Source organism: Cyanistes caeruleus, chromosome 6, assembly GCF_971803275.1.
Source record: "Cyanistes caeruleus chromosome 6, bCyaCae1.hap1.1, whole genome shotgun sequence".
NCBI lineage: Eukaryota > Metazoa > Chordata > Aves > Passeriformes > Paridae > Cyanistes > Cyanistes caeruleus.
In genome coordinates this window covers 61,650,158-61,675,431 of record NC_141706.1, presented here as the reverse complement: position 1 = coordinate 61,675,431, position 25,274 = coordinate 61,650,158, and the positions used below count along the sequence as shown (strand labels likewise).

General features: G+C 40.4%; 1 protein-coding gene across 2 annotated transcripts in view; it reads left to right on the top strand.

Moving 5' to 3' along the window:
• The window catches only part of BRF1 (BRF1 general transcription factor IIIB subunit), a 171,795-nt gene that overhangs the window by 39,006 nt on the left and 107,515 nt on the right, over window positions 1-25,274 (top strand). For both annotated transcript variants that reach the window (XM_023927411.2, XM_023927410.2), the window contains exon 3: window positions 3,871-4,044. In XM_023927411.2, the coding sequence (XP_023783179.2) occupies window positions 3,871-4,044 (174 nt within the window). The remainder of the gene's footprint in view (window positions 1-3,870; window positions 4,045-25,274) is intronic.

Here is a 25,274-nt window from a genome sequence, read left to right as displayed (position 1 = left end):
AATTGCAAAGGCAGCATGAAGTGTAAGCTTTGACCTCAAAGGTGCTATTTCTTGGGGTTTAAAAAAAAAATCCCAGCATCTGTCAAAAACCTGTAAGGCCCAAAAGGGACAATGCTTATTGCAAGTTACTAATAAAAGATGTACCTACTTAGAGACTTGTTTTACCTCTGTATATTTTGTATTATAATTTATGCTTCTACATAGCAATTTGAAAAAAAAATGCAATACTTAATTCTGGATCTTCCACGTGAATGTATTTCCTTTATTGTACTGAGATAGTAGCTGCAGCTTTTTGGAGCCAGGGTCACATTGAAACTTTTTAAAAAGCTGTCCTGCAGGATAAAATGGGTTAGAAAGTCAGGAAGGTGTTGTAAGTGCTCTATAACCCAGAGCATGACAGGGTTTAAAGGTGTATCAGTTCTTTTCCATCCAATAGAGAAGTCATTGGAGTTTGTAATGCTGTGATGGAATGGGGTGAACGCTGAGTGGAGCAGATTGCTAATAAACCGAGTTGTATTGTTGGATATTCCCACTGTTTTGGCCGAGATCCTCAATCCCCAGGCTTGTTGCATCCTTGCAGCTGGCGGGAGCAGCTCGCTGGGACCGTACGGCGAGAGCAGCGCGAGGGCTGGCTGGAGCCACGCTGGGAGTCACAGCAAAGATGGACACAGGAGGGAATCAGCAAATGCAAGGTTATAAATGCCACCCAGCTAGCGAGGAGCAGTGGGAGTGGGAGGATGTTCAAGGGCTGATGGCCATAATGCAGTGCTGTAGGTCTGCTGGAGGGAATTGCTCATCTTCCCAGCCCTGGAGCTTGCAGCTGCTCGGCAGCTCCTCCCTGCACTGACCCTGCTGCTGGGGGAGCTGTATCCCAGGGCTCAGCAAGGTTTGTGGCTGCCACTGCTCAGTTTTGAGGACTTCTCATGTTGAGGACTGGCAGTATGAATGAATGAATATTTGGACTGTTTTCTTGTTTGTCAGCAGTAACTGGAGCATTGGATAGAGGGTTTATTTTGAACAGTTGTTTTCTTAAGTCAAATTTCTCTATGTATGAACATCTGCTCTTCAGATACTAACACATTAAATCACTGTATTTATAGTTAAATAAAATGTTATGGAGACAAGTTTTTCACTCTGGAAATGCCAGATTGGCCAGCTATGAAGAAAAGGTTGGAAGTCACAAAATGATATACATTTGGTTGTCATCTGACTAGGGTGAGGGCACTCTACAGTGGCTTGGTTGTGTACTGCAGTACTGAGGTGACAGTATCTAGCTGATACCTGCCTTTTCTTGGACTCTCTGAAGTGCATTCTTGAATCTGGGAAGGAACCAGAAGGAGTAAAGGATATCTTGAAGTCTCCTGTGGAGAAATCTAGAAGCCTGATTGCTAATGCAAACTTTTCCAGCTATTTTTTTCTTAGTGTTACATAAGATACCTGAAAAATAGAATTTTGTTGTCATGTTAAATTCAAGGGGCGGAGGTGGTGATGGGGAACAACAATGCTTTTGATCTTTCTTTAGTAAATAGGAGACTGGTTACAGAATGTAAATGTTTATCTTAGATGATGCTGTAAGCAGTACATTTCTTTCTCTCTTCTCACAAATAAGGACAAAACTAAATTAGTCATCAAGATACACATAATTTCTAGGATGATTCTTGTCCTGAATTAAGTTGTTCATTTTGGGGATAAGCAACAGTGTAACAGTTGTCTTGTTTTTCCACAAACTGTATGACTGATATAATACCACAGAGCAGCTTGAGGGAGTCCTAACACATAGAATTAAAGCCTTCTCTGGTCTGCAGAAGGCTGAGTAAAACATTCAGAGAAATAGCATTTCCTAAATAGACAAGTACCTTTCTATTAGATCTCTTTGGTATTTTTTCAGTAGACAATTCTCCCTAAAGTAATTCTTCTTTAAAATATTGATGGTGGATGAAGAGCTCAGCTGAAAATGCATATATTGCTCAAACAAACATACTGTTTTCTTAGGATGGATTATGATGAATTAATTATATTTCAACATTTGAAATTAAGAAAAGGTTAAATACGCAGAATATTAATGGTAGCTTGGGGATGGGAGCAGCTCAGTTGTGAAAATAGCTTATGAAAGAAATTAATTTCAAGTATCTTCCTCTAAGTTATTCTTTATTCCTCTTTTGGTATGCTCTTTGTTTTTGAAGGGAAGCTGCTTTGCTGCCACTGCAAAATGAGTTTTTAGTGCACTCAAGTGCATTTTTTTCCCTCCTAATGAGTATGAACTGATTCTTTCTTAGGGCCAGAAGAAGCAGCATACAGACTATAGAGGGTGAAATTCTGGAAATATCAGGTGCTAGTTAGAACCTTAATTTTAGGAAGTTGTGGTATTTGTGTTTGAGGCTGGTGAGTGCCAGTCCAGGGCCTGCTGATGGCAGTGGAAAAACTGTTCACCTAATAGGGTTTAGTATTATCCTTGAGTAGCTTATCGTGCTCACACCTTCCATGGAGGGTGATGAATGCTCTGCTTTTACTTCTTTGTCCAAACATGTTACACCTGGTTGATCAATGTGCCTTAAAGGATATCTTTCTTGGTGGCGAGTGCAATAATTCCCACGTGTGCAGGAAGGAGAAACTGCTGCTTTGTGGCATCTCCTGTTTGGCCAGAGTCCTGCTGACCCCAGCTGCCTGGCTGGAGTCACTTATTGTTAAAACCAGCATCTTTGGCAAAAGATTGTTCACAGGTGAAGCATTTTTACCATGTTATTAGTGATGAGTGTGTAGGGATTTGTGTAAAATTCGGATGTGTGGTCTCTGCAAGAGCTAATGGTGTTCTGGGAAACATCACGTGGTTGCCATTGCTTCCTGTGAGCAGTGGTGGGCAGGGCAGGCACCTTTGTGCCCCTTCCACAAGCTGCTCCTGACATCTCTGAAGGGAACAGATGAGAGTTTCCTGTAAATACATGTGCTGGAAACATCTGCCCGGCACATTGAATTAAAGGCTTTTTCTTGATGTGCTGTCTGACCCCGCATGCTGAGGAACTTGAGTACTCTGCTTTCCTCGTGACTTCCCCATCTTTGTCTTAAGCTGTCTTTTCGGCACATTCTTCTGAAGCTGGAGCTGTGGGGACGGATTGGACCTTGCTTCCCGCATCTGTCCCAGCAGCTGCATCACTTCCTGCCATGAATCATCTGAAACACACTTTTTTCTTTTTATTTTTTATTGTTTTATTTAAGGGTGAAGGCACATTTGTTTCCTGAAGCCACAAGCCAACCTAAGTAATCAGGCAGACAAGCCTCGAATGAAGGCCGGGATGCAAATGTGTTAGGAGGAAGGAAATGTCTCCCATCATTGGGATCATGGGCAAGCCAGGAGCAGAGCTCTTTCCTTGTGGACTTCATTTGTGGTCAGAGGAACAGCAAACTCCATCACTTCTTGGAGAGCTGCTGCAAAATGTCTTCTCTGTTTGCACATCAGTGTCAAACACATCATGACCTCTGGTTTTTGGCTACACCTAATCAAGTGCTAATTAGCAAATGATGTTAAGGGAGAGTGGCATAATCTTTTGTCTGAGAAGTCTTGGCTATGGCTTGGGTCCGCTGTGGGACTGTCATTTTTTTTGTGTTTGTGGCTTAGTTTTCCAGAGCTCATTGATTGCATGTGTTTCAATTTTAGCAGTCCAAAATAAGGCACATTTTTTTTGTCCTGAGAAGCTGAGGCTAAGTAGTTCCTGAAACTTGAGAGATCATTGTATTTCAAAAACAGATGAAATCCAAAATCTGCCTCCTTAATTTTGTCTTAAAAAAAAAAACCCCAACACTAAAAGACTCCAACCTAAAAGCACATTAACTGCATAGTTGTTAAGCTTTTCTTTTCCTTCTTAATTTTTCTAGGGAAGCGTCAGATTCACCACTTGGGAAACCAGCTTCAACTCAATCAACATTGTCTGGATACTGCCTTTAATTTTTTCAAGATGGCAGTGAGCAAACATCTAACTCGGGGCAGAAAGACAACCCACGTCATTGCTGCCTGTCTCTACCTGGTGTGTAGGACAGAAGGAACTCCTCGTATCCTTTCACAGTTATAAAATGTAAATAAATAGAAAACTCACTTTTAGCGAGTCAACTATTCCAATTAGACCTTGTTTCAGAATGTGAAAAGGTAGGTGTTTAAGAGCTAACTTGGTCATTGCTGGTTTTATGCACTGAAGTGAATTGGGAGCTTTTTCCTGTGGTTCAAGTAAATTTTTTCCCTTTCTAAATGTACAATACTTAGTGTTTAATGCTATGAATGTCACTCTGCCTCTATCACTAACTCTGAATTTCTTCTTTCCCAACATTTGCTTCAAGTATAAAATTGTACTTCTCCTGTGCTTTGCTAGGGTTTATTATTTGTGGAGTATTTTTTTGTTTATTTTGTTTTTCTCATTTAAAGTAAATGACAGTTAACCCCAAAGCTCCTGCAGTGTCAGCATCAAAATAAAGATTAGAATTCCAGTGGGTTTTCCATCAGCATATTTGGATATCCTTCTTCTGATACTTGCTGGAAGGACAGTATTACTCCTTTTTTAGTTGTTGAAGGAAAAAAAAAAAAAGATGTTTGATAAATTCTGAAATTTGCTCAAAAATCATACAGGAAATCAGTGGCTGGAGCTGCACACAGGACAGATTTCTAAGTGAGTACTCCCTGCTTTACCATCCCATTTTTTGTCTCCAATCCACATAAGCTTTAAATACTGATGACCATCCAAATTAATTTGTTTTATATATTTTTATTTATTTTATGTTGTGTTTTAGTTGCTGGAATTCAGAGTTTAGTATCAAACAATTACTTCTGTTTCTCTGGCTCTGAGCAACCTGGTCTAGTGAAAGGTGGATTAGAACTGGATGTATTTTATCCATTCTATCATTTTATCATTCTACAATTCTGTGTTTAGTTCCTTTCTACTTTAAAATAGTATATCCCTATCTTCAGTATTCTGATTTGATGCTTTTTTAGATTGCTGCTCGTTCCATATTTTTGCAGTTGAACAGTTTAGCTTTCCTTTTAAGACTGAGATGATTTGTTTTGTAGTTTCAGAAACTATATTCAGTATTCTAAATGTAGTACTTTCTGATCTTGTAGTAGTGTTATAGTCATTGTATTTGCATGTTTAAAAAAATGTGGTTTTGCAGGAATAATGGAATGTGAAGGTAGGCTTGCCTGGTCTTTTCTACAGTGAAATCTCCATATGAACTTTGAACAGTAGCAGTCTATCATTGCCATAAAGGCAGTGTTGATTTTAAGGTGTTATTGATATTTTGATAACATATCTTCCAGGTAACTATCTGAAAGAGGATAGGATTAGATTAGCTATTAAAAAATTCTTTACAGTGAGGGAACTGAGGGTTTGGCACAGGTTACCCAGAGCAGCTGTGGCTGCCCCATTCCTGGGGGTGTTCAAGGACATCTTGGATTGGGCTCTAAACAACCTAGTCTGGTGGAGGGTGTCACTGCCCATGGCAGGGGTGTTGAAAGTAAATTATCTCTAAAATCCCACTTATGATTCCGTGTTATATTTATGTCATGTCATGTTTAAAGTAATTTATTTACGGTTGTTATTTGATACTTCTGAATGATAACCCAGCTGTAATATGCAAATCCGTTTTTCCCCACTGATAGTGATAAAAAGCATTTGAAGAAATGTGGGCTGTAAGAGGCAGATAGGTGCCCTGCAATGTACAGCCATCTGTGCAGCAAGTGTAGCTAACATGTAGTAAACAAATAAAGCAAAAATAATTTACTTGTTTTTTAACCTTTTTTTCAGTATTACAGCATGTATCTCATTTATGTGCAAGGTGTACTGGTCTGGTTGACACTTAATAAATCCCTAAATGAATTTACCAGCTTTTTTTGTTAAATGGAGATAATGTCCTGTGTGATACTTCACATAAAATACTAGAATTAAATGAATAAAACTGCAAAGATGTGTTTTGTCTTTCTATATCAATAATACTCCCTCATTTGCACAGTTACTGTGCTACCTGGGAATGAAAAGGTTGTTGTGCATGTCCATACAGCTCAATTTTTTTAGTGTTCATTTTTTAAAAAATCCATTAGATAAACTTAATTTTGTAGTTGATACTAAGAATTTAACCTTTGTCACTTTGGGAGAGGGAATTCATTCAGTTTCAGCCTGTGTTCCACTGTGGTTTTGTTTGTTTGTTTTTTTTCTATTACTATTTAAAATCCAGTGTTGTTTAAAAAACAAACCCCAAATAAATTATGGACTCTCAACACTGAAATACAAAATCCTTATATGGTATCTGTCCCTTTCATGAGAAACTTGAAAACCCAAGGGCTGTGGGTGCAAATTGCTGACCTTTGAAATTAGAATTTGTTCAGGATTCCGTACATTAATTATGATGATCATTATCAGCATGTTATACTTGTTCCCAGCTTAAATCTGGCAATACAGACCTGGGCCATGGGAGGCAGGGCTGTTCCCAGGGCCTTTGGAGCAAAGGGGCCAAGAGCAGGTGTAGAGAGGATGGCCATGTGACAGACTGCTTTAACAAGAATTATAATCCATATTCAGGTAATAAACTTGCCATTGGTTTTGGTCTTCTGGAAAAGGTGCCAAGGAGGGCTTGGGAAGGGAGGAGTACAATGAATGATTCTGTACAAAGGACATACAGAATTTTTAACATTTCAACATTTAAATGCACTGCTCAGCTGAGATCCTGAGTTTAAAGTGTTCGCTGTCATTGTGTTCATTTTATAATTCTAACAAAAAAATGTGGAAGAAATTCAGAAAAGGAAATTAAAGGCTGAAGTTTACTGAAAGTATTTTAAAGGAAAGAGGTGATGTGGAAGAAATAGCGAAGGGCAACAGCATCCTCAGAACTGAGAGACAGCTTGTTAATTTTGGGTGGCCCAGATGAGTTTTCCGAGTGACTTGGGAGTTGTGGAGGTAAGAGATGTTACCTGGGACCAGAATACTGTTAGCAGTAGAAGACATCATGTTTCTTAAAAAGCTGTGTGGTAGAAGGAGCAAAAATGCCTGGAGAGGTACAGGGAAATGTAGTAAGGGACTGAAGTGACAAGAAATGCTGTGTTCTTGTGGCAGAACCACAGGAGTGGGAAGCATTTGGAGAGGGAAAAGAGAATTTAATTGTGTCTGCAAGTTCAGTTTGAGGGAGTGGAATGTATTTATCTGACATGGTTATCTGCTTATTCTTCTTTTTTTCATAATGTACATGTCGCCAGCCAGCCTCTGTGAAAATGTGAAGCATACTGTAGCCAAGTCTACTAGTGCAGTCTGAATAATGCCTGAATAAACCTCGGCCTGAAATAGGAAAACATTATGTTCTCCTTGGTTCTTATGCGTTATTTAATTAATGCAAAAATGCAAAATATTCTGCTAACTGAAATTTTTTTGATCTGAAAAAATAAGTTCCAGAACTTAAGGAGAAAATACGGATTTATTTATCTGAAGAGCAGCTTTTATTTGTTATCCTTTAGAAAGTTTTGTGTATATTATTTGAGATGTGAATTGATTTTACATCATTTTTTGGTTTTTATGAGGTTATGTGACAAACTCCCACAATGCAGCCACTTTGGCATAGCTTTTCATTTGCCTTCCTTTATTGCTTGTCAGTGTTAATGTTTTCCAGGGAAAACAGCTTGCTAACTGTTAGCTGGATCTGGGAGGTGTTTCATCCTTCTGATGAGTTGCCTATAAAAACTTCAATTTATTGTTCTCTTTACAGAACATGTCAATGTGTCTGTATTATCAGTGTCAGAAGTAAAGATATAATGCAAAAATTACAGCTGAATGAGACAGTGGTTTTTAAACCCTCAGGTGATGGAACCTGTTGTCCCCCTCCCAGGGACTGAGCGATGCTGAGCGTTTCCAGTGACGTCTGACTTTGTCTGGCACTGCCAGCGCTCTGGGCAGTTCAGGCTCTGCCTTTTAATTTGTTTCTTGGAATAGTAACAGCCCTCAGTTGTTTCTCTTTAATGTTTTGAACAGCTTTTCCACCCCTACACATGTTAGAATGGGAACAAAGGTTGTTTTAGCTGTTCCCGAGAGAGGGAACTTGGGAAGAGTCAGGCAGGGTGTTTGAGTGACGGATGGGCTCAGCTGTAACCTGTGCCTGCCCCAGGGTCACTCAGGAACAATGACAGCCTGGCCAGGATTTTCCAGGTGGGATATCAGCTTGTTTTAATCGAGGAACATTTCATTCTCTTTGTAATCCTGTTACTGTACACAACGGTTAGAACTGTACAACTGTCCATTCTTTTGTGTAATATTTTCCAGTGCTATCACCTGGGGTCTTTTATAGCAACATTTTACATGGTAAATGTCTTTTATCCCTCACACATGCACCTTTTGTATACTATTTATTTATTCTTTTCCTTTGAAGCTCTCTGAAAAATACACCATTATTTGTAAACCAAGTCCTGTCTTGTCAGAGCATAGTAAATAAAACGTTTTCCACATGAGAAGGGTCCCTGCAAAGTTCCCTCACCAGCTATCTTGTGTAAATATCCCTCTGTTTGCCTCTGAAGGTAAATTCAGGGCAGGTTTATCTCCCTCCAGTAAAGCTGATCAGTTTTGAAGATGGGGGGCTCTGAGCTGGGCAGCCTCTGAGACTGGGGCTGAGTTATTCAGGGGGTCTTTGGTGGCTTTTTTTTGTCAGAGGACAGAGGTGGGATCCTCCTGGGGTCAGAGCAAGGCAGCCAAGTGAGGTCTCTCTCCTGAGCTGTTTGCAAAAGAACATTTCTTTATGTATAAATGTATAAGAAAAATAACCTCTTCAATTTGGGCGTTGGGAGCAGAAGGCTGTCAGGAGAATGTGTGGTGCCTTGAAGTCTTTCAGATGTAAACTTGAGCTGGGTGGGAAAGCATAAGGAGCTTTTCCTCCCCGGCTTCCTCTGCCCTGTGAACCTCCCTTTTGTTTGAGGGAGGATCACGAAGTCACTGCCGGATCCCAGCAGGCAAGAAGGGTTTGGGAAAAAGCTGGGCAGCTGAATGGGGCAGCACTTTGTTATTTCCTATGTCTGCAGTACTTGTACTTTATTGCCAAGCTATTTGAAAGTCTCTTGGTTTAATGTGTTTATTTTCATGTCACAGAGAGGGAAGTTGCGAGTATTTATCTTCATTTCCAGGTGCAGAACTAAGGCTAAGTGACACATTCAGAGTTACCCAGAAAATCTGTGATGGAATAAGGAACTGGTTTCTTTAATCCTTGGTTAGGCAGCAGCTACTGGGCTTTTCTGCCATGTTGGTGTTTGCACGAGGAGTTCAGCTAATTTCCTCCCGAGCATTAGCAGCTCTGTCAGCTCCATGCTGTCCTGGGAAGCTTTGTACAGCCTCGCCATGAGAGTCTTTGGTGGATACATTCTTTGTTTCTCTACTAACACTTCAAGGTCTGTCTTTGCAATGAAAAGGGCAAGACTTCCTTTTTTATTAGAAATGAAAAATTAGATCTCCAGCAATCTTTTGACCTCTACTAAAACTTCCTGGAGCCAGCAGGCCCTAGTGTTCCTGATTAAAAAGTTAACTTTTAAAATTAGGCTTTAATCAAGAAAATTCTAAAGCTGTGGTTAGGGAGGTTAATAAAACCAGTTTCTATTTCTCTCTGGTTAAGGACTTTCTTTTTAGTAACTGACCTTTTACTTTTTTTTAATTAACTGCTGTTGCATTGAAAATGTGTGTTGTTCAAGTGTGGAGTGTGACAAGGACATAAGAGAATAAAACTGGATTTTAAATTGCACACTTAAAATACATATAATATTTACTGAGGCAAATTACTTCATTTCACTGTGTGGTAAAAGATGCCAAGATCTTACTTCATAGTAAGTTGAATTGGAACTGATCTACTGTGATTATCCAGCCCAACTGCTTGACCAATTCAGAGCTGACCAAAAGTTATACTATGATGTTAAGGGCATTTTCCAAATGCTTCTTAAGCACTGACAGGCCAAGGGCTTCGACCACCTCTCTAGGAAGATTGTTCCAGTGTTTGACCACATTGTTGGTGAAGAAATGTTTCCTAATGAAGCATTTGCTTGGACTTGAAGGCTTGCAAAAGCCTTGTTCACTTAATTTCAAAATGAAGTTCTAAAATTATTGTGTTTTTAAGTGGATGGATTTTAGCTGGAAGAGTTTCATCTATTAAGAAAAAATTGCTGCCTTAAATAGGGTGTGACTGTTGTTGCCCCATGTCATTTGCATAGATTTCCAAAGAGTTAGGTGTTTGGTAATGCTTGTCTTTTGTGATCATTCCTATTTAGTACCACACAAGAAAATGCTGGAGATGTAGGGAAGAGGGCAGCCAGGGACAGCAACAGAAGTTTAATTTCTGCACCTTAATTTCTCCCCATCGCCCTCTTCTCCAGCCAGGGCTGGACCTGTTGAATTTCAACAGCAGGGCTCATGACCTGAAGCCTGCATATCCAGTCTGCTTTTCCATGGAATGAAGAAGACTCATATCTTTCACTTGCAGTGCTGCTTCACACATTTTTTTCCTATAAAGAGGTACGTATAAAGCAAGTGTGGTGCTGAGAGAATGATATGTTTTGTGTTTCCAGTTAGTGAGAAACTAGAGTTTTCCTTTCCATGTGCTCATTGGGATTGTGTATTTCACTGTGTGGCTCTGTCCTCTTCCCTGCTGCATTCCCTTACTTCCAGGGCTGCTCATGGGCAGGCAGCAGTGGGACAGAGAGGCAGAAGGAGCCTCTCAGGTATCTCACCTGGCCTCCAGCTCTGTTGCAGGAGAGCCCGTGTTTCCTTAGGTCCTCTGGATGTCTTTGTAGCATCTGAAGTGATGCTGGGCACTTGAATTGCTCCACCTGTGTCTGGTGGTTTGCAGTGTTTTTTAAAGAGAATTCCTTCTTGAGGAGAAAACAACCTGAAGCCTTTCAAACTGGTTGTGTGGCTCTGTACCCTGGGGGATAGGGCTGGGGACGTGGTTAGTGGCCCTCAGGTTCTCCTCTTGTCCCTTGGAGGGGGAAGCCATAATCCTCACTTGTGCCTGACTCAGATGTGGCAGGAAAACAGTGAGTGTGATTGCTGACTGGAATTATCCTGCAGGGTGCCCTGTTCTGGAAGTCATCGAAGCTTTCTGCTGGGAGACTGCCATTTTAATGTGGAGATTCTGTACTTGGGTGATTTCCTTTGTTCCTTTAAGATTCTGAAAATATAAAAGGGGAAGGGAACTTTACATTGTGGTGTGTGTCAACTCAACATCTGACTGTTTAAATCCTTGTGCTCAATGCCCATTACGGATGCTGCAGGGAGGGAGGGGAAAAGCTGCTGTAAGTGCAGTAGTGATAATTGACCCACTTAAGAGAGCTGCTCTAATTTTGCATGTTACAGCATCCTGGAAATTCAGATAAGAATGTTGATCTCTCCAGCTAATAGGATTTCTAAATATATCATCCAAAAGAAGCAGGAGGACTGCAATTTTGCACGCATATGTGTGTGCTCAGGCTAATGTTTTGCTTAAGAACTGCACACTCTGAAAATTTGCTTTTCTGTTCACTTGTTACTAACTCTGGATAAAATAGAGTTTGACCTTTGGTCCTGCCAAGGGGAGACCTGATCATTCCCCATTAAATTCACTGATGAAATTCTCACCAGCTTTTGTGTGGAGGGGTGACCAACTTTTTTCCTTTCAGGATGTTGGTACACAGCAGGTGGCTCAAATTGTCAGCTTTTCCATAATGCAGCATTAAACAAACCATCTGCAGAGGTGGAGAGGGGGACAGGGTCACAAGATGGCTTATCAAGATTACGTATTTTGGCTGGTGTTGATAGCTTTGTTTTCCTCATTTAAGAGAAATTTTGAATAGTAAAGGTCAAAATATTACTCTTTTGAAATTGTCTGCAGAAATACTTTATTGCTTTACAGAGCAGAGTGTTTCAAGTCTCTCTCTGGGCAGTTTTTTCTCAAAAAAACTCAGCTCCAGACCTGGGTGCAGTTTTGGTCATCACAATATAAAAAATACATTAAGTTGTTGAGTGTCCAAAGGAGGGCCACAAGGATGGTGAAGGACTGTGAGGGGAAGCCATAAAAAGGGCAGCTGAGATCTTGTGGGTTGTTCGGCCTGGAAAAGAGGAGACTGAGGGGAGACCTCATTGCAGCCTGTAACTTCCTTGTGGGGGAAGAGAAGGGGCAGACACTGATGTCTTTTCTGTGGTGACCAGTGACAGCAGCCAAGGGAATGGATTGAAGCTGTGCCAGGGGAGGTTTGGGTTGGGTATCAGGAAAAGGTTCTTCACCCAGAGAGTGACTGGGCACTGGAACAGCTCCCCAGAGAAGTGATCACAGCACAAAGCCTGACAGAGCTCACAAAATATTTGGACAATGCTCTTGGACATATGGTGTGATTCTTGGGGGGTCCTGTGCAGGGTCAGGAGCTGGACTTTGATGATTCTTGTGGGTCCTTTTGAACTTAGGTTGTTCTACGACTGGTGAAAACCTTGGGGTTTACCGTCAGTAGAGCTGCTGGACCTACATTGTTTTAATTGTGGAGGTCCTTTGCCCTTGTCCATCATACATTTCTGTGCTGTGACAATCAAGAATCACTGTTGCCTTTTGAAATGAATGGACAGGCTTCTGGAGTAGGTTCGCTGAAGCCTTTGTTACTGTGGGCTTGAATTACATGATGTGTGGGTAGGAGATGTGTTTGGCAACCCTGTGCCCCATCACTATGTCAGGCCTTGTGTAACCCAGAAATACTTACAGCAGAAGCATCTGAGCCAAATTTTTAATGTGTGCAATCCTGGTCTGTTACTGCATGCATAAAAACAATAATTAATGTAAAGGAATTGCATGATCTGTCCTCTTAGTAATTATTCTCCAGTTTGGGGTGTCTGAACTGATGAGACATTCTCATGGTAAAGGTGAAACAAGGAGAATCAGAAGCTGGGAGCAGGAGAGATACAAAGGCATCAGTAATTCCAGGGTGGAAATACAAGGGACAGCCCTCACTGGCAGCACTGAGAGGGAGTGAAACTGAAAGGTGGTGGCAGAGGCATGGGGGAACAACATCAGGGTGGGTTCTGGGTGATGGATGAGGGGAGGGAAGTGTGATGGCAGGAGGCCTCCTTCCAGGGAAATAAATACAAAGGAGGGATGATAAGGAAGGGATCACACCTCTGATGTCTTTGACCTTCAGCAATCCTTGCATGCTTGTGAAAATAAATATTTAACAATCTTCTTAAAGCTTGTTTAAAAGAGGAAATAATTAGATTGGCTTTCTGCTTAATACGGTTTATCTCTGCATCTGAATTTTGGGGCTTATGTCAGCAAAACCATAATTATAACTGGGTGGTGTTTTGACCTAATGGGAGCTAATATGTTGCTAACACCAGCTAAATAAAAACAGTGGGGTACAGCTGGTCATTGTGCAGCCTGTTCTTGCTTTTGTCAGAGGATGTGCTGGATATGGTGTGGCATGAGGAGGAGACGCTTCCCCTTCCTTCCCTTCATGGCCACGCCCCTCTTAAGAAAAAAAAAAAATTAAAAAAAGAAAAAGTGTTACCTGATGCTTTGTTTAAACAAATCCTCATAGCAAACATGATCAGTTATGATTGATGTTTTTGATTCAGTCACTGAAAAATATTTCTGGTTGTAGCCATCACTAACATTTTACGCATTTTAGGAGTTTAAAAGTCAATTAGAAAATTAAATGCTCTCTTTCATTAAAATAGAAGATTGTGTATTTGAATTTTAATGTACTAAGAATGCTGCCTCAGAACACAAATTCATTTTATTAGATTAATTAAGATCAGTAGTGCAAAATAGGCTGAACAAAAGCCAGTGCATTGAGACCTATAAGCCCTTCTGTGCTTCCTATCTGCAAATATTTTAGCTTGAGGTTTTCTCAAACTCTGTCCACTTTCATCCTATTGTTTAGTCTTATGCAGCTTTTTCAGTCTTGCAGTTTTTGATGTCTTAAGAATAAAGTGAAGATATATCAGAGAAACAATATTACCTGTCAAATTTGTTTTGTAAGAATAGGATTCATTCTCACACCTGACCTGGCCTTATATCTTGAAAGTGATCTTGATAATGATTGCTTACATCCTAGTAAAGTATAAGCCTTTTAAAAATGGGTAAAGGTCCTTCTCAAGAGCTGTCTTCTTTCCTTCAGATGTTTGTCACTAGGATTTTGTGTGCATGATGTAGTTTTCTTACGCAAATTCTCATACTGGAATTGCTTCTCAATGAAACATTTTTAGCATTTTGTAATTCATGCCAAGTACAATGGTGAGCTGAGCCTTTTCTAACTTTCCCCTGTCTTTATGGCAAGTCCATGTCCTTCCTCGAAGGCAAAAGAAAATGTCTTTTCAGTTCAACTGCCAGACTGGCTCAGTATTGTTGTAAGTATGAATGATGTAATACTCAATCACATGATGGTATGTCTGCTATTTTCCCCTCTTTGAGGGAGAATAATCTTTCCATCTTATGCAGTTTCGAGAGTCTGGGAAAATAACAGCCTTAAATGAGGCCCAAAAGAACCAAAATCTTGATTTCTTCCAGAGCTTTTCTTTTGAAGCCAGATGTTCCCCATGTCTTCTTTATTTTGACTTGCTAATTGGAAATAAGATGTTAAAGATAACGTGTGCTTTGAAGCTTGTGTATTGTGTATTTTATTTAGATTTAATGCTTTAAACATTTGACAATAAAACATAAATTGTGGAGCTCTCATCTTTAGATCAGCTGTAAGTGAATCATTTAAGTTTTCAACATCCTTCCAGTTTGGGAGAAATGCAGTAGTCTCAGTGATGTTTTGACTGCATGTGTTAGTAAAGTGCTATGAGAGTTGCTAATCAGTATTTTTTTAAATGGAGATATATTGCTGTTTCTTCAATGAAGGAGCAGTTTGGCTCCCAAAAATAAAGTCTCAGCTTATGCTTCGGCAGGGAGTAGAAATCTGAGTGCTCTTCAGATTCCTTTTGTGTTGATAAGCAAGGAGGAATAGTGAACAATATATTTTATGTTGTCATATGTCATAATGGAAAGCAAATTTTGAAAGAGGGGAGATATATAGACTGAAAAAAAAGAAGCCTGTTTGTGTGGACAAAAAATAGCATGTAACTACTACTAGGCTATAATATTTTTAATATGGAAAGAAAACTATGCAGTGTAAATTCATATTCAGCAATGTGACATGTACTAACCAAAATGGAAAAGTCCTTATTATATAAAAACCAGAACTCCAAACATTGCCTCTGTCTTATTGTCAGGAGAATTTCTCACTTTATCCATTTTACAGTATTTTCCCTTCTGCAATTGTTCTTTTAAACTTTTGATTGTGCCTGTAGTGGCCTTGCAGCTTCCAAGGGAAAACAAAGTTGGTTTTGTCATTTCAGGGCTGTAATGTGTGGCACAACTCTAGGGCAAACAAGGAGCTGGTGTTTCAAGTTAGACTGCAGAAAATTTGAGAGGTTACTGAACCTGCTCATTTCTGAAAAAGCACCACCGTGCCCTTGCTTTGCAAGGATTTTGCCCTGTTCTGGTTCACTTGCATTAAAAATACACTTTTTTCCTTTCCTTAATGAATCCATGGCTTCAAAGTAATGCAGTTCTGCCTATCCTGCTCTGAAGGCTTGGAGCTTAAAGAGCTGTAATATATATTATAGCTCTATAAGAGCTATATAGCTATGTGAGATTATAGATGCTTTTCTGTGACTCTTGCTTTTGGGCAAAAGAGCTGGGCTGTCTAAATTGAGACTATTTCTTTTGAAATTTGCCATTGAAATCACCAGTGGACCATCCTTTATCTCCGGGGAAAGGAGGAAAGAAATGCAAAATAATTTTTAGTCATTACTGAGGAAGTCTTCTTTTAAAGAGACATCGGGAGGTTTCAGCTGCTGCCTCTCACTTGGTACCTGGGATCAGAGAACATTCAGTTCGTACTTATCTGGAGTTCAAAGTTTGGTTTTCCCACGTGAGCGCTTTTAAGTTCTGCAGAATCTAAGCTGAACTTTCTTTTCCATTTGAAAACTTCTCATCCTTAAAGGATCAATCTTCTAGAGGATGCACCAGATGGACTGCATCTGTGCTGCTGTCCCTGAGGGACTCCAGATCACTGCATTCTTGTCACATCTGGAGGACCCAGTTCATTGCCAATAATTATTTCCAGTGCATATTCAGTTATAGTTTTTCAGCTGAAAAATACTTTTTGTCAATGTTCAGTTTAATTTTTATTATCATTCACCTTGACTCTAAATTCTCCCTCTGGCAGTGGTAAGCAACTCAAGTATTGACTGCTGCTGTACTCCTTCCTCTGACTTTGAATGGGTGGCTTCAGTGTCTCAGCTGTTTCTCAGAGTCATTCAATGGTGAAACAAGAGAATCATCCAGTCCTTGATTTCTGCTGATAATGTTGGCAGCCCTCCCAGCAGAGCTGTGAACTGGTCACTTTCCTTCTGCTCCAACTGGAGAATTTGGAACACTATCAGGAGCCGAGAACATTGGCTGAGAGGTAGTATCCACAACATGAGGGCAGCATCAATAAAAGAAGCTTCAAAGTGTAGCTTGACAGAAGTGTTTCATTACAACAGTCCTTCCTACTGACAGGCTCTTGGATAGGATGAAAGACAATACAATGTATTTTCCACTGTTTCTTCAGCAGTCAGAGGTGTGATACAGTGAGATGTTTGTATAGGTAATGTATCTGAAGGTGATGAAATATGTAGAGAAGCCTGTGTCCTATGCAGAAATGTAGAATAATTTAGATTAGAAGGGGCCTGTGTAAGTAATTTCTCCATTCCCTGCTTACATGCTCAGTAGATTCCGAAGGAATGTTGAATGTCTTTAGCAATGGACGTGCCATATTCTCTGTGGGCTTTGCTACTGTCACTCCAAATGGTTTTTTCCAAATGTGTAAACAGATTTTTTTCTTGTTACAGTTTGCTTCTGAGAAGAATTTTGCTCCTTCTTCTCTGTACCCTCTCATTAGCCAGTGTTGGGTGTCTCCTAAAGCCAGGCTGACAAGCCTGGCTCTCTCAGCTTTTCCTTGTAAATCACATGTTCCACCCCTCAACCATATCAGCATCACTCTGCTGTTGTACTCGAGAACCCAGATCTGACCAAGGTGCAGCCTCACTGGTGGTCAGTAGAGCGGAGTATCTACTTCCCTGGACTGCTGGCTGCACTTTGGCTAACACAGCTCAGTACCTGTTTGGCCTTTCTCAGTGCAAGAGCCCGCTGCTGGCTGCTGCTCAGCTTTTCTGTGGGGACATCCAGCTCTTTTGTGCCAGCTGTTTTCCCTGGTCACCCCCAGCCCGTACTGTAGCAAAGAGTTACTCTGTCTTTGCATGAGAGGCTTTTTAGGAAGCTGAAAGACAGATGCAGCTCCTGTCAGCCCAGTTCTCCAGCCTCCTAAGATCCCCCTGAGGTTGAGCCCCAGCCTCTGCTGTAGGACTGCTGGCCCAGCTTGGTGCCATCTGCACACCTGCCTGGGGTGCCTCTGCCTCCCTGTCTCCCTGCTAATGGAGACAGCATTGTCCCCGAGGGATGCCTGCAGCACCTGTCTGCTAATTGCACTTTGTACTATTAATCACAGCCCTTCAAACCTGGCAGTGCAGCCAATTTAATGCTTGCCTAGGCCAGCAAGCCAGGCCATGATGTCTCAACAACTTGGCTTTAAGAACACGTTGGCAGACCACATGTTCACTTTGCTGAAGTCACAGTGAGCAGCTTCCATTGCAGTGCCAGTGTCCCTGAGCTGGTGTTGGTTGGGGGCCATGTAAAACTCATGAGTAGGTGACACTTTGCACAGGGGTGCAGCTGAGCTTTGTCTGTGCATAGAGCAGATTTTTTGGCTGGTGCTCTGCATGGAGAATTTCTCTTTGCTCAGGGTCTGGAGCTATCTGTCTTCTGATGAGCAACATTGAAGCTAAAATCAAAGCTCATTGATTTAATTTCAGCGTGACTAAACCTGCTCCTGGCTTGCACAAACCCCAGATTTACTTCTGTAAGGGGAGTTAAAAGCTGAGAGGGGGTGTCAGGGTTGAACACTGCCCATTCTCCTTCTGAAGCTGTTGTTGCTGTGCAATCTGAAACACAAGAATTGTGAGGCCAGGAGAAAGGCAGACAAGTGGAATCTTTTGTAGGTGAATGGCCAAGCTTAGAGAGGGAGTATATGTAGTTCAGCTTCTTTCTGTAAGGTTACTCCTGTGTGTTTCTTTTCTTACAAATTTATTAATTATATATTATTCTCTTGACCTAATGCATGAACAGTTGTGGCAGTAGGACTGTAATTCCAGTTTGCCTCCTCCCAGCTGAGGATCCTGTTGGTGGAGGTGTAGAGTTTGTAGTGTTTTATGGAGTAGGTCAGTATTCTCATCTTCTGATTGGAGAAACTGAGGCACAGAAGGGAAGCAAAGTGACTTGTTCATCAAGATGTAAATAATTTTGTGTCCTCTGTGCATCTATACCTCTTACTACTGCCTCCCATAATGTAGGAACCCTGTTGTACATATTGCTTTATATTTAATTTTTCTAAGACACTAGACTATACTTTTCCAAGTATATTGGCTAAATACATTGGAATTTTTAGCTAAAATTTCCAAGAGGAGCAAATTCTGCACTAGCTCTGGTATTGCACTGAGCTTGTTAGTAAAATTCTAGGCTGAATTTATAAATCTCAGTGGTGAGAAAAAAGTGATCATTTTTCTTGAAAGCTTTGCAAATATGACACAATCAGTGAGCAGCTGTAAACATGAGGCTCACAATAGCATTCTCAGTTGTTGTTCAGAGCAGAGCTGTATTTTAGGAGTTTGCCGTCAGCGTGCTGGATAATGTTATTTGAAATCACACTGCTGGGTTACAATAAAACTACTGCAAGACGCTGTGAAAGGTGTCTAAGGAGATCTTTCCCAGCATATCACTGGCAGTTTTTATTTTCCCAGAGGCAGATGATATGTACATCATTACTGACTTTTTTTTTTTGCTTTCTCTCATGAAGAATTCCAGCCGCTGAGATAAGTTTACAGCTTCTTAAAAACTGATAATGACAGAGCAGTCTCTGTGCTGTAAGCGAGACATGAGATAAGTGCTTGCCATTGCTACAGCATTCAAAAGAAGATAATAAAAGGATAAAAGTTTAAAATGACACTTCGGAAAATACCTTATTTTCCACCTTGATTAAAGCTATTTAATGAAAGTTGTTAACTTTTAAGAATATGAGAAATACCATTTGCAACTAAATTAACTTTAGTATGTTCACTAACTGATTCTGTGCAACATTGTCTTGAGATGCTTTGAGAGTTTCTACCTAAGTGAAGGAAATATTGACAGTAATGCCAGCAGAATTCCAATGTCTTTGACAAGTGAATTGTACCAGATTGCTTACTGAATACCTGAGTTTTCAGTAGGATATCAGTGTGGGTGTTTTGTCTCCTTCCTACCCTCTATTTTCCCTGCACACCTTGCCCAAGTAAATGGTTTTCCTTCATCCTTAATGAACCCTTCATAAAGATGTGTAACCAATAACAAAGGAGTTTACACTCTATTTTTTTTTTCTTGACACTGAAAATTGATATCTGTGCTTACAAAGTGATTTTAGAGCAAATTGGTGCAAAATTGAATTAAATATTAAACTAAATAAAGTATTTTAAAGTTATTGTAGGAGGTGCTATGTGTGTTGGATAATAAAAGCTTGAAAATTAGGACTGTCATACTTGAAAGGAGGGACTGAATCTGTGCATTTTGAATCTGTGAATTTCTCTTGCATCTCTTTATTGTAAGAAGTTCAGGATATCTCAGCTGTTAAACCCTTTTGCATGTTTTGCACAGGGGGACAAATTTCTTTCTTGATTTGTGTAGAAAGGATGTAGCTTGGGTCTTTCAAAAGCAGAGAACTGGTCTGAAAAAGAATTGTTGCCCATAAAGTTAGTCTCCTGCCAGGGTATTATAGCTGCAATACATTTGAAAGCTTGTTTCTTTGACCTTCTAGGGAATCTTGGGAACCCCAGAGCCAAAATGTGTATTATAGTATTAAGATAATCAGAATATTTCAGAGCATTTTACCAATGAAGGGGAAACTGTTATCTTCATTATAAAAACATGATAAAGGATGGAATGTTTTTTGTTGGGCAGTGGCAAAAATGGAAACAGAAATCCACAGTCCTGAGGCACAGCCAAGATTCCCTCTGGGTTATGCCTTTCAATTTCTTGGGAAAGATAGATTCCCAAAGGGAAACATTTGTTTCCCATCCTTTTGTGTAGATAAAATACAAAGTGTATCAAATGCCTGTGACTGTATTTTCCCTGCTTAATAGAACACCTCAAAGATTTATTCTTGTAATTGAACTCCCTGAAAAGTTAGATGCCTTTAAAATCTCAGATATGCAAACTTGTCTCTCCACCTGCTCTATTATGCTTGTTCAAGGACCAAATTTAATCGCGTTCTAGACACAACATTTTGAGACATAAATTTGTTTTAACTTTAAAATCCAGTATATTAGGTCCTTGAAGAGAATGTCATGTTGAGAATTGTATTCATTTCAAGTTATGATGCATCACTTGTACCTAGCCCTGAAAGGTATTTTAAATTGGTATCTGGTATTTTGAAAGTTAGAAAAGCTGTTGCAGTTCTTTTTGTTTGTTTTTATTCAGTTCTTACTGAGCTCTGCTCAGTTGGGCTGAACAGAAAGTATCAGTGTATCTTCTTACCCTGCCAGTGACAGCTAAAGGCAATCTCTCACTTGTGAATTGCTGGGAAGTAGAAGTGAGGATGTGTTTGCATATTGCATCTTGTCCACAGGTTGGTAAATTCAGACGTGCTAACTCAGTGCTTCTGTCTGTTATCCTATCCCATGATACCTGGGTAGCTGTCCAAGGAGGTAATTTGAGTTTTCTACTTTCCTATTGCCGAATAAACCTCCCCTGAACACTCCTCCAGTCGTACTTTAAAGTGCAAGAGGCATTATTATATAATTCAGTAAAATGCTTTATTAGTAACTCATTTGGGATATGCTGCTATTTATGAACCATAAAGCAACTCTGTAATAAAAACCAAATTCATCATACCTCAGTGCTGTTATGACTTACGTAGTTTTCTGCTACAGTGAGCATGCAGGAATCTTTTTTTAGGTTTGGTGTAGGCATTTCTTAAGTAGAAAGCATGGGCTGAGGATTTATTAACCCACCAATGTAGTGCATCAGTTTAGCTTCATGTATTTGTATTAATTTTATTGATAATACCTAAACCAGGCTGCTTTGAGGAGTTCAGTCTCTGTAAAAGTGGAGTGTTGTCCTGACTTCCAAGCAGTGCTGGTGAGCTTGCCCTGAGAGCTCAGTTTCCAGCTCCACACTGAGTTCAGGTTCTGTAAGAAACACAGGTGATTTGGGATGTTGGTGTGAGTTACTGTAATGCCTTTAATCGAACTTTGATTACTGCAAGAATAGTAATTAACAATTTGGTAGCATCTGGAAGCATTGCTCCACCCATGCCCCAAGAGAGATCCAGCCATCCATGGAGCCATTACACCTGACATTTTCCCAGTGGAGTGCTGTGGGTATGAGGGAGGGTGAGAACATAGAGAGCTCTTCCACCTGCCCAGGTGAGGTTTTTCTGATCAGCAGGAATACAGCATTAGGAGGTAAGGTATTCCTGCAGTGCCCACTTGCAGAACACAAGGGCTCCCTTTGGTGCAGTTCAGGTAATGAAAGGTTTCTGCAGGTGTGTGCCTGTGGGCATCTGATAGAGAAGGGTTTGTCATTGTGTTATGTGATGTATGCAGGGATGGTTCTCTTAAAGGCCTTTGAGAGTGGGAAATGTAACACATCCCATTGTGTTCCCACCGAAGGCCATTAAGGAGCTGGCAGCCTTGGAAAGGCAAGGATACAATTCATTCCTTTTGGAGCCATATTTTCTCTTAAAACAAAGGCTCTAGTGTCAGAAATGTTTTTTGCTAAATGAGTGACAGTGTTTTATGTGTATGATACTAGATCATGCCTATGCCTGGATAAATCAAGTCCACTGATCCTGGCAGGAAAGCAGTGTCTGAGTTTGTGTGCATGTCCCAGTGCGGGGACAGCAGCTGCCACGCTCCCATCCCAGCAAAGGTCTGCTGAGATTATTCACCCAGGAGCACTTAATACCAGAGCATTTGCCTCAGTATGGGTATGAAAGCTAAGATATAACACTTGGCTTCTGGCATGGGAAATGTAAAACATTCTGTGTCCACAGAATTTGGTTTTACTCTGATCTAATTGAGCACTATAATGCTACTTTTTTTTTTAAGAAGTATAGATGAGTGCTTAATGTGGGTAAAACCAGAGCAGTAATGTGACAACTCTGACACAGGAACTGTGTTTGTACTTAAAACAAGGGAGGTGTTACCAGTTTTATAACATTTTGGGTTGCTATAAAGCAGTTACTCTGCAGTAACTGCTTACTTGTTTTTTCTCCATACTTTCTTTAAGGCTTCTCTGTCAGATAAGGCAGGTCTTTGTGTTTTGGAACAAGCTGGGGCAAACTGTGCAAGCTTTAAAGAGAAATTTGAGAAGGTGGGATGGGTGACGGAGAGATTTTCTCAAGCTCTAGTTTTGGAGAATGCTTTAAGCCACTGTGAGCTGGTACAGCTTCAGAAAGAAGTTATCTTGCTTTGGCCTTGATTTTCTCAGTCCTCCCTCAGTCCATCCCCTGCCTTCTATCAGGCCAGGTGTTTATGCAGTTACATGTGAAGTGGGGAGTTAATCCAGCTGAAAACAGGCAACAAAAAAAGAAAAGCAAAGAAAAAACCTGTTAATTTCAGACATTTCCTTTGGCTGGTTTGCCATGTTCTGTACAGATAGCCAAGGGGAGGGGGTGATAATGAACTGCAGTCAAGCTAGTTACTGCAGATTGTTTGGTTTTTTCTCTTTTTCATATTTTTACTCCTGCATTTGGAATTTTCTGAAAAAGCAGTATCAGGCTAATGACTGCTGGTTTTCATCTGCTACCTCTGGGCAGGCAGTGATTTTCCTTTGCTGCTTCTTTCAGCCAGCTGCTTCACGTTTCCAAATGTGTGCATTGCTGCTGTGCTGAATACTTGAGAGGCATCTCAGAATAGTTCTTCTAAGTGTGCACCTCTGACTTCTTTGGAACTTTTCTTTCACTGTTGGTACAAGAGTCATAACCTTTATAGACTTTGTACACACAGAAAAGAGAGAGAACTGAACTTTACATTTACTTAAATCTTTACTATCAATGTCCTCCTTCTCAGCTTCTTTGTTAAAGCCCACTTTATTATCAGATTGTCACTCTGTGCAGATATTTGGACGTACACTTTCATACCTGCTTGTGTTTTTTGCAGTGATTTTACAATTTATTCTGGTTTCTTTTTCCCCATGCAGCTTGAGCTTTGCTCCTTTCCTGCTGCCTCTCTCCCATTCTCATCTGCCAGCCCTGCTCTTCTTTTAAGTTCTTCCTTAAACCTTGCTTCTCCTAGCAACCTCTCTTGTTTTCCCTCACCAGTGCTTGTTCAATTTACTGTTCAGGAGACGGGGTCTCTCTGTCTTGTTTGGAGACTTTTTGTTGTTTGAATATAGCCAACTGTTATTTATACATGGCCACATCATTCAAGTTGAAGATTAACCTCATGTCTCTCAGAACTTTTAAATTAATATTTACATTTTCATTCTATGCCTAAATTTTCTTTTCCCTAAGCAAATATACTAACTAGATTATCTTTCAGGGGCTTAGTATGGATATTCTTTGCATATTTTATCCCTTTGATACCCTGTATAATTGCGAGTTGACTGTGTACAAGCATTCTGACACAAGAAATTTATTTTTTACTTTTTTTTTTCTGTTGTGTTGCATTGTGTTGTAAATTTACATGTGACTGTTAGAAATTTACATGTGACTATATACGTGGCACAACCCCACAAAGTAGGTTTTTCACTTGAAGTCAGTAACACTGGGAGCACAGCTTAGCCCCAGTTCTTTGAAGACCACGCTCTCCAAGGGCAGCATTTTCACAAGTGCTGAACACTCACTGCGTTCACAGCCAGCCTGGGTGCTTTGGAAAATGCTCCTCTAAATGGCAGTGATTCTGAAGACAATTATTGAGAAAAGCTGGAGAAGTAATTTAGGAAGGAGTGAACTGTACGTGCGTTGGAGTCTGAAGGCTGATGTAGCTCGCAGGCCTTGGATTGCTCCTGTCTGCAGCAGGCCACGTTTGTCTGCAGCTGCTGGAGATGCAGGTGGGGAGAACTGGTGTCAAAGGCTGTTCAGGTCTTAGGTGAACCAGAAAGCCCCACTTGTAACCCTTTCAGTTAATGCCAGGGAATCAGGCAGGCCGAATGCAGCCCCAAACACTTGTGTGCTCTTTGATCTGCCTGGTGCTTGCGCGATGCTGAATTCCTGCTGCTGACTTTGCCTTAGCTGTGGAGGTAGTGAGGCTGCACGTGCTGAAAGAGAACTGCTGCAGAAACATCCTGAAAGACCTGGGGAAGGAGTTGGGCACTGCTTCTTGTGTTCAAATTGGGGATTTTAGAATACAGAATTTAGAGCAATACACTTTTATGAAACAGTCATACAGCTGTGTGCAAAGAACGAAAAACCCCAGCAGACCAAAATGCAATTCTTTTTTCATCATGCATTAATCTACACAGAAATAAGGATTGCTTTTTATAAAAATGGCATTTGTGCTTAGCAGTTTCATTTGTTAAGTGTTTATTTGTGTACTCAAGTGCAGCCTGTGCTACGTGGACTTCCTCGCAGAGGCAAAATTGGAGACTGAAGAAATTTTGGAAGCTGGGTCTGTGGGGATTTAGCCTCTAGGCAAGCTTTCATTAGAGTTGTCAGAAATGAGTTTTCTACAAAAGAATTGAGTTTGGGTATTACTTTCTAATAGTTTCAGTTCTGTGTCATTGGAAAGAGAAATGTTTACTTAAAACAATTAGTGTTGTCAGTCAGTCTCAATTAATGGCTAATTAAAATGGTGAAAGTTTGTAAAGCAGCAGAGGTACAACTGTGGTAAGTCACAATCAGAAATCATATGGTGTAGGAAATGATGGAAGGAGAAGGTTGTGAATTGGGTGTTGATCTGAAAGGCTGGAAACTGGGTTCTGGGCTAGCCAAATGCTATCGCTAATTTTGCACCCTGGCATCACCCCACTTCTGTGCTCACCCTCCCTTTTGTCTTATCTCCATGTGTTTGTTAAAGAAAGTGCTTCTGGGAAGTTCCCATTTGTTATTTAGTTTATCCAGAACCCTGACACTGAAATTGCAAATATTTCTTTTCGTTAAGAACTTGAGAAAATTTTGTTTTAATATTCAGATTTTTTTTTACTTTGCT